At 46.8% G+C, this 9,788-nt stretch overlaps 1 protein-coding gene and 1 pseudogene across 1 annotated transcript in view; both read right to left on the bottom strand.

The window, feature by feature from the left end:
• Nucleotides 1–6,251, bottom strand: part of Defb123 (defensin beta 123) — a 9,790-nt gene extending 3,539 nt beyond the window's left edge. Inside the window, exon 1 of the mRNA XM_031373710.1 lies at nt 6,038–6,251. Within this exon, the coding sequence (XP_031229570.1) occupies nt 6,038–6,095 (58 nt within the window). The 5' untranslated portion in view covers nt 6,096–6,251. The remainder of the gene's footprint in view (nt 1–6,037) is intronic.
• LOC116092452 lies at nt 88–315 on the bottom strand (annotated as a pseudogene).
• Nucleotides 6,252–9,788: the final 3,537 nt, after the last annotated feature.

The following is a 9,788-nucleotide window of genomic DNA, read 5'->3' as shown; positions in this document are numbered from 1 at the left end:
TTCCATGTTCAGAGACAAATGGCTTAACTATTCTCTGGAGGCAAGTCCTTGTTAACAGTGGCAATCACATGCTGGTAGTTTCCAAAACTACTGTATGAAGAGGATGCTGAAGGCCATCACTATACAGCATATGGTGACATAAGGACTCTTGTGTTGACCAGTTCGGGCACACTTCCAAAATATTCCCAATAGTCCAGTTTTATTTCTGTCCAGGATACTGGGTGTACTGGGTGCCAGGGATCAGATATAAGCTCACGTACATATAAGCAGCAAGATTATAGTCAATAGACTCTGAAAATTGAAAATGTCAGACATACTGAGGCCAGGGCTGGTCCAGCCACCTTCCGGGTGGGGGGGTAGGGGTGAGAGAGGAGGAGGAGGGGGAGGAGGGGGAGGAGGGAGAGGATGGAGTGCTTGGCTTTTTATCTTTCCAGAAAGTGTTACTGTGCCTCTTCTTCAGGTCATGGATCCATGCCCCACTGCAAGGACCAGCATGTGACAGGCCTGCCATCATACTATTCCATCTATACAGATGAGAGTTTTGACTATATGCATGTATGTGAACCACAAGTGTGCAGTACCCAAAGAAGCCAGAAGAGGGCATAGGATCCCCTGGAACTGGAGTAACAAAAGGTTGAGTGTTACCATGTGGGTGTTGGGAATTCAACCCAGGTCCTTCTGAAGAGCAGCAAGTGCTCTGAACCATTGAGCCATCTCTCTAGCCTCACCATTACCATCTTAATCAGAGCAGCCCTGATTACTTGCAAGAGACCTTCCAGGCTGGGCATTACTGAAGGTCCCTCCTAGAGGGAGGGGTTGGGCAGATCATTAGACTCCCACTTCCTCTCACACACTCTCAGGCTGTGTGTAATTCTGCTCTAGTTGCTTGTTCTCTCAGTAGCTACTGGAGTATTGAGCAGGAAGACTAACTCAGTCTATGCAGCTGCAGGAATGCCATTAGCCATGCTGGCATGAGACTTTGGGAGTGTGGCTGTTTTGAGGTCACCTGTGCCTCTCCCTGTGCATAACCCCTCTCTCACACTCCTATAACATAAGCCCAGTAAACTGCTAGACTTGGGTGGAATCCTTACTTTGGTCTGTTGCTCCATTTGGAATGAGTAGACATTTTATTGTTGTTGTTGTTGTTTTGGTTTTTTGGTTTTTTGTTTTTTTTTGAGACAGGGTTTCTCAGTGTTAGCATCAGGGCATCCAAAGCCTGTGGCGATGCATGATGCATGGGAGGGTCCACAGACCTGTTGCCAGGGCAACAGCCACCATATTCCCAGAATCCATTGGGTTCACCTCCCACCTTTACCTGCAGCCACTACGTCAGAACCCATATATATATATACACACACGGGGAACATTCCTCTCTCTCTCTCTCTCTCTCTCTCTCTCTCTCTCTCTCTCTTTCTCTCTTTCTCTCTTTCTCTCTCTTTCTCTCTCTCTCCCTCCTCTCTTTCTGCGCTACTGCCCCCTCTCTCCCTCTCAATTAAACCTCTTACACGTGGAACTGTTTGGGCCTAGTGAGTGGTATGTTCTGATGCGATCCGCAGTTCTAACACATCACTCTGTATAGCCCCTGGCTGTCCTGGAACTCACTCTGTAGACCAGGCTGGCCTCGAAGAGTAGACATTTTTTTACAACATTTTTCACACATTGGATTGATACAAGCAAAGCACAATGACATACACATGTGAAGATGTCAGAACGAACCTGTTAGTTTGTACTCTAATTTTCAAAAAAATTAATTAAAAGAGAATGCTCCAAAAGAAAAAAGATAATTATTAAGGTTAGAGATGCTGTTCAGAGGCACAGCCCTGCTAGTATATATGAGTCCCTGGGGACAATTCCTGTAAAAACAATGATCATGAGATAGCTCAGGGAACATAAGAGCAATCAATGCATTGTGGGTTGACAGCACGTGTAGATGTAAGGGCTGGTGGAGGGAATCAGGATGCTCATTGGTTTAAGGTTCCTATATTCTGTGAACTGTTAGCATCCGAAGGCAGACTGAGAAGGTACAGATGTCTTGGGTCAACCTTGGAGCTAACTCAAGATTGATGCAGGAACTGGACAAGAGCGATCCTGTCACACCAGTGTGAACTCCACTGACAGCTTTGTTCCTGAATAAAGGGACTAACTAAATGCTGAGAAACCTGGCTTTTTCAGATCAGAACCATGACAGACACTTTGTATCTGAAATCCTACCCCCAAGAATGAAACATTCGGTTCTTCTGGCAAGGATTCAGGTTTCCCAAAACAGAAGCAGCTCTAGTTTCCACCAGGTACCAGGAGTAGATGAGGTGTTATATGCAAAGCACTCACTCTTGCTGCCCGCCTCTGCCTTTCCCACTCTCTGTTTCTTTCTCCTTTTTTTGGGGGGGGGGTCATTCTGTAGCTTGAACTCCCAAGCTTGGGATCCCAAGGTTTGTGCCACCATGCTGGGCTTCCATTTCTTCTTTATTTTGTGCTTTCCTCAGAAATTGGCCTTGAATTTGTTCTCCCCTGGGCCTGATGTCAGCCTTTTACATGCTGCCTCATGGCCCAGACTTGCTTGGGAGATTCCCAAATATCCTTCATGCTATGCTTGAACCCCATCTATCTCCTCCTCTTCTAGATTCAGTGGCTCTCAACTTCTTAATGCTTCAAATCCTTAATACAGCTCCTCATGGTGTGGCGACCCCCAGCCATAAAATTATTTTGTTGCTGCTTCATAACTGTAATTTTACTAGTGTTATGAATCATAATGTAAATATCTGATATGGGGCCTCAGCCTACAGGTTGAGAACTGCTGTGTCTAGAATGGTTTGCTTCTTCATTGGGCAAATTGTTGCCAACCCCACAGACCCTGGGTGTGCAGTGTCCTTTGTAGCAGGGTGCCATGTTTAATGTGGTGAGACAGCAGAGCTGTGCTGGTAGTCTTTATAAAGATGGATGGGCATTATACAAGGAGACTACCACAGTAACTAGGATAGTTGAAATAAAGCTCAGGAATCAAGTAGATTCCCCTCACCAATTTGAGTTCAATAACAGTAGCCAGGTACCACAGCACCCAAGAGGCAGAGGCATGAGTCTTTGTGAGTCTGAGGGCAGCCTGGTCTACATAGTGAGTTTCCAGTCATCCAGGGCTACACCTCAGGGGAATACTGTGAATGCTACCCTGAGCGTGCAACAGGTAGAACTCTCATTGTGGAAGGATACAGGTCAGTGACAAGTTATTTCACGAGAACTTGTAAAGACAGAGAGATGAAGATGAGAGAAATATTATAAGGCATATTTAAAAACAGGATGTCTGCCAGCCAGGGCTACACGGTGAGATCCTGTCTCAAAAATAATAAACAAAAAGCTGTCTAGGGATGTAACCTTGATTATAGGCATTTCCTAAAGAAATGAAAAGAGAAAGTCAGTTGCTCAGTAAATCAGGACACTTAGGGAGGAAGAGAACTGAGGAGAAGGACCCGAGGGGAGCTCATGGGAGCTCAGTGGACTGAGGTGCTACACAGGTCTGTACTTGGTAACATTTGTTACTTGGTAACTTTGCTAAGCAGCAGATTTGGTTTTTTGTATCCCTGAGGATACAAAACCTTATTTTACAACCATGCTATGGAAACACCCACCATTTAATGAGATCTTTTAAGAAGATTTATGTATTTCATATGTATAAATATATTTGTTTGCATGTAGGGTGTAGGTACTATATTTGTACAGTGCCCACAGAGGCCGGAAGAGGGTGTCAGTCCCTGGCTGGACGTACAAATAGATGGCTGTAAGCTGCCACGAGATCTCGGGTTTTATTTTATTTTTATTTTATTTTTTGGTTTTTTGAGACAGGGTTTCTCTGTATAGCCCTGGCTATCCTGGAACTCACTCTGTAGACCAGGCTGGCCTCAAACTCAGAAATCCGTCTGCCTCCCAAGTGTTGGGATTAAAGGCGTGTGCCACCATTGCCTGGCAAGATCTCAGATTTTAATTAAAGGGTGTCAAGCTGTACTTATCCCCGCTCCCCACCCTGGTCTCTCCCTCTACCCTGCTCTGTGAGTGTGTGTGTGTGCATGTGTGTGTGTGTTGCACGAAAGAACAGGCTAGAGGAGAACATGGGATGTTCTCTATCACTCCCCACCTTCCTGCATTGAGAAGGGGTCTCTCACTGAGTTAGAAATCCACCATTTCGGCTGGCCTAGCTGGCTAGCAAGTTCCTGGATCTGTCTGTCTCCACCTCCCTACACTGGGGTTAAATGCAGCCACATCTGGCTTTGCATGTAATTGGCCAAGGATCCAAACTCAGCTTCTTTTGCTTGCCCAGGAAGTGTTCTTACCCACTGAAGCATCCCTCAGCCCTTAACCATCTTACAATTACATTTATCCATTTATTTATTGCTTGCACATGCCAAAGACAACTGTAAGGAGCCAGTTTGCTCCTCTTGTGAGGGTCTTGGTGCTCAAGCTCTGGCTGTCAGTTTGGTGGCAAGTATCTTTACCCACCGAGCCATTTTAAACATTTTTAAGGGATGGACCCTTCGGCCCCTTTTCATCATGAGACCCTCGAACTGTCAAAAAGTAGACCTGAGTAGAATTTCCAGGCTTTGGGGCAAGCAACTTTAGGATGACCGTTGTCATTTACCTTAAATGAGATAATAGTTGTTTCAGGTCATGGCAAAACCATAATTTCAAGAATCAAATTTTACCAAGAAAAGCCATGGTCTGGGTGAAGCCTGGTGGGTTTGGACAGAGCCACCTCACCATTGGCTCTAGGAGATGAAGGCTGAGGGTGACCAATGTATTGACAGCTTCTACAACCCATCTTACCATGGGAAGTGGAAGAGAAACTCTTTCAATAACTTCCTTGGGAACTGAGAAGTTTAAATTCACTTCTAACAGTAGCAGCAGCAGCAGCAGCAGCAGCAGCAGCAGCAGCAGCAGCTACCTGAGAAACCCCACTAACCCTGCCAGCCTGATGTCACCAACATCCTAGGGTCACAGGCCTTCTGGGGATGGGGCATGTTGTGTGTGTGTGTGAGGAGATGGGAGGAGGAGATGCCAGAGTCAGACAGTGGTGAGCCAGTTGCCAACCTGGGCTCTTGGCTTTTCTTTCTTCCTTAGATAAAGGGTATTTCAGGGCAACAGGATGGGGCTGAGACTAGCTTGTTTAGAAAAATAGCGCATCCTGATTCTGGAAAGCTCAACAGTCTTGGGGTGGATAGAAGCTCTGCCAGGTGCATGGGAGGGGCCAACCAGCTGGTATGGACTTGAGGGGAAGGGTTGGCTGACCTCCACTGCCTAGGCTCTCCCACAGCCCTCATCTGGCACCCATGCCCACTAGTGGGGCCCCCTGCAGGCAGCATTCTCTCTCTCTCTCTCTCTCTCTCTCTCTCTCTCTCTCTCTCTCTCTCTCTCTCTCTCTCTCTCTCTCTCTCTCTCTCTCTCTCTCTCTCTCTCTCTCTCTCTCTCTCTCTCTCTGTTGGGATGATTGTACACCTCTTCTCCCCTCCCTACCCCGGCAACCTTGCCCGAAGCCTAATTTCATGCCACTTTTTAGGACTCGGCTAACCTCAGGCTAGCTGGGCCCTATTCATGTGTACCCAGTTCCCTGGCTTCCCTTGGTCACAACTTTGGGTATAATGTTTTAAAACTGTGTCCAAGGGCCATGCCATTTGCTCCACAGTCCTAGCTCCAGCCCAGAGTACGGGACAGAGAGAGGAGCTGTAAACACGAGCTTCTCTCTCTCATTAAGGGGGCTGTGGCTTTTGCCAAGCCTAGAACACTCTGGGGACTATTTTGCAAGAGGTCTGCTGTTGCCTTCTCCTCTCTGGCTGCTCCTATCCCTTCACTGGCCCTTCGCACAGCTTAGTAGAGCTGAATATGTAGTGGGTGATGACTGGAGACGCTCCCAATGTTATTGTTGGTACCTAAGATATAGCACCCGGCAAGACGTCTCCTCCATGAGGTTGAGAATGGTTGCTCCATGCCCCTGGGGATTCACAGACAAGGCCAGGGTCTCCCTACCTAGCCCCTTCCCTGAGGAGATCTACATTACCTGGAGTGAGCTGGGACAAGAGCAGTAGCGTAGCCAAAGCCAGCAGCAGGAGCTTCATGGTGGGAGAAAGCCCAAGGCGAAGCTTGGAAGCTTCGAGTCCAAAGCAAAGTTAGTGGCGAACTGGGGAGGCCGAGACTTCCTGGCAGAAATCTCTCAGATCTCCAGGAGCAGCCAACGGGAACAGCCCTGTACCCTGGGTCTAAAATGTGGAGCCACACCTACCACGTCCACAGCATCCCTTTGTCTTTGGATCAGGAGGATGAGGTCCTTCAAGGTCCAAGGCCACACAGCACAGCCCTTCGCCAACAGCTCTGTGCTGCATTATCCAAGGAACCAGAAGGGGGCGCCACTCACACAATGCCATAGAACACACATCCAGGAGCTTGCCGAATAAACACCAAAGAAGCTGGCAGAGAACAGAAAATGGGGGCTCCAGGCAGGAACCTGTTCAAGAGTAAATTCGACATTAGAGGAACAAAAACCGTGAGAAAAACGACATGTGTGGGTTCTCTGAGCACCAGTCCAGCTTTAACCAAGCACAGGGTAGGTCTGGGCTCTGGGCAGAGCCCCTTTCTCAGGGAATCCAATAACAAGAGTTTCCCTGAGTCCTAGTCTGGACATTCATTCCCACCTCTTTGGCTCCCTTAGCTGAAGCGAGGTGGCTGCTTTTGCAGTCGGTAGTGGTAGTGCATTCTTCAGGCGCTTCAATTCTGAACCTTCCAGCAAAAGTGAGCAATCCCCTGTATTAACCATCCTCTATATCAATTATTTACATGAATTCTACTTCCTGACTGGACCCTCCTGATATAGAGATTAAGAGAATCAAAGGGCCAGGCTGTTGTGGCGCATGCTTTTAATCTCAGCACTTGGGAGGCAGGAGCAGGCAGATTTCTGAGTTCAAGGCCAGCCTGGTCTGCAGAGTGAGTTCCAGGATAGCTAGGGCTGTGGGGAGCCGCAGCTGCCACCCTATACATATATATTGAACACCTGGTCTCTGCCCAGAGCAGAGAGCATTGATAAAGAAGCCCTTAGTTGGAAAAGCTGAGTGCCTATAGTTTGTGATGCAAGCTGGCATGATTTCCCGCAGCCTATTGTGCTTTGCCACGTAGCTGATGCTGATTGGGACCAGGGAAAGTATTTAACCCACAAGGGCTGGGGGCTGGAAATAATTAGGAGTAAGTATGTAGAGAATAGGAGTAAGATGTATGTAAGAATAAGATATAGAAGTAAGATGTAGGAATAGAAGTAAGATGTATGTAAGAATAAGATATAGAAGTAAGATGTAGGAATAGAAGTAAGATGTATGTAAGACTAAGAATAGAAGTAAGATGTAGGGATAGAAGTAAGATGTATGTAAGAATAGGAGTAAGTAAGATGTAGGGGATAGGAGTAAGTAGGAAATAGGAGTAAGATAGAAGAAAGGAAGTAAGATGTAAGTAGTAAGATAGAAGTAAGATAGAAATAAGTAAGATGTAAGAAGTAAGATGTAACTAGTAAGATGTAAGAAGATATAGAAGAATATAAGAGAAGCTAGCTAAGAAAGAAGAAAAGAGGACTAAACTGCATGGAGAAGAGCTCGTTGTTGCCTCCTTATTTCCGCTGGACGGAAAGGCGGCCGACATAGGGCTTACACAGAGAAACCTTGTCTTGAAAAAAACCAAAAACCAAACCAAAACCAAAACCAAAACCAAACCAAAACAACAACAACAACAAGAATCAAAGCGTAGTAGAGCTTACAAGATAAGACAGTGACCAAACCATCTGTGGGGACAGAAAATATTGAGTGGGCTGCCCAAGAGTGACACAAAGGTAAATAAACCCAGGAGGTGCTAGCTGTTCCACAATGCCTTTAAGAACTGTTACAAGGAAGAGAATAAGGGATGGTCTGAGAAGGGACCAGGTGACCAGTCCTACAACTCTACCATGGTGGCCCGCCGCCTCTTATCTTCCTTCGAAGGTTCAGAGGAGAGTCACTAACAGTGCCGTAGCGTAAGGAGTCCAGGGTAAACCGTAGTCTCGGTTTGATTGTCTGAGGAGCTGGAAAGGCAAAGCCTTGCTGAAGAACGGAGTCCTAGTTTCATTTCCATGGGGGATGGGCCAAGAATCAAAGCCACCCCAGGACTGTGATGAGAAGCTGCAGGGTAACGGAGGGGTGCTTGGCTCCCCGGCTCCTGAGGTCTGTTTGTGGTACTCATAGAGACGTGGTTAGTGGTGAACCTGGCTTCTGGGGTTACTTCGGTCGGCAGGCCCGGAAGCGGGGAAGGAGAACTGATACTAAAGAAGAAACCCGGGAACAGCTGAGACCTGCAGCTTGTCCTCACCAACTCTCTCACTTGGGACGGTGACAGACCACAATGGCCTCCGCTTCTGATGGCGGTGGTCCCCAGAGATCCTTAAAATGTCTACAAAGGGACACTCAAGTTCACAGAGTGAAGGAAGCTGAGAGGTGGAATTCTAGGCCAGGGCCTGGTACCCACCAGGGTGTGCTTGAACATGTGGGACACCCGGCCTCACATTACTTCTTAGAGAGGATGTATTCATTAGATTCTTCTCCTCCCGAGAGACCTTCACTGCCTGCAATGCCTGGGCATGCAAGTTATTCAGTGACTAGTACTACTTCTACAAACTTAATCTTAATTTTGGAAAGTGTTTTAAAACGTATCCTTCAAAAATTTCATGGGCATAGTGTCTCTCGATCTTGGTTATTCCCCATCATGCTTTCTCAGCTCCTCCAACACCTTTTTTTTTTTTTTGGAGACACATCTTGTGTAGCCAAGACTCTTCGTGATTGCTCTTTGTAGCAGAAGTTGACCTTGAACTTCTGGTCCTTCCGCTTCTACCTCCTGGGTGCTGGGATTACAGGCTTGTGTAGTCATGGTTGAGTTTATAAAGGGCTGACTCAGGCTTGAACCCAGGGCTTTGGCTGTACTAGTCAATCACTCAAGTACCTGGGACATATCCTTAGCCTTCCTACTAATTTAATTTTTATTTTAAAAATGATTTATTTTTATTTTGGATTATGTGTGGGTATATGTGTATGCATGTGAGTGTAGGTGAACTTAGAGGCCTGAGGGTCCCTTGGAGCTGGAGTTGTGTGTATGTATGTGAGTGCCGCGTACTTGGAGGCCTGAGGGTTCCTTGGAGCTGGAGTTCTAATGCCTCCACCCTCTGCATGGGTGCTAGGAACTGAACTCAGTTCCCTTGCAACAGCAATATGCATTCTTAACTGCTGAGCCATCTCTCCAGTTCTTAAGTGATATTGAAAGATCTGTTTGTTTGGTTTTTTTCCAATACTAATCCCAGGGCTTCATGCATATCAACAAGGGCCACATCCCCAGAAGAATCTGTTTCATTAAGGGTTTGGAGAAGATAAGCCATGGGGTCCATTTACCCACCAGTTTTTATGGGTCTGTATGTAGGGAGAGGACACAGAGAGCAAGTGGGTACGGTAACCCAAGATTTCAGCACCCATGCAGGGCAGGTAGTTGTATTTTCACCCACAGACTCTTAGGATCAGCAAGTGAGTCTCCAAAACCTTTAGACCACAGAGACTCTTTTTAGCTCTCAGTTCCCAAGTACATGATGGCAGCTTGAAAGCCGCCTTCCCTCCTGGCCTCCTTGCACACTCATGTACTACTATGCCTTTAAAAACATCCTGGTCTAGGTGTACTTACAGTGGGATCTGTTAGTCACAAGGGCCAAGGGATCTGGTGAGGAGACAGAAGAAAATGTCATGTGAATACTTTGAGAA

This window comes from Mastomys coucha, unplaced genomic scaffold (assembly GCF_008632895.1).
Source record: "Mastomys coucha isolate ucsf_1 unplaced genomic scaffold, UCSF_Mcou_1 pScaffold15, whole genome shotgun sequence".
NCBI classification, from domain to species: domain Eukaryota; kingdom Metazoa; phylum Chordata; class Mammalia; order Rodentia; family Muridae; genus Mastomys; species Mastomys coucha.
The sequence above is the reverse complement of the archived record's forward strand: the minus strand, read 5'-3'. Positions and strand labels throughout refer to the sequence as shown.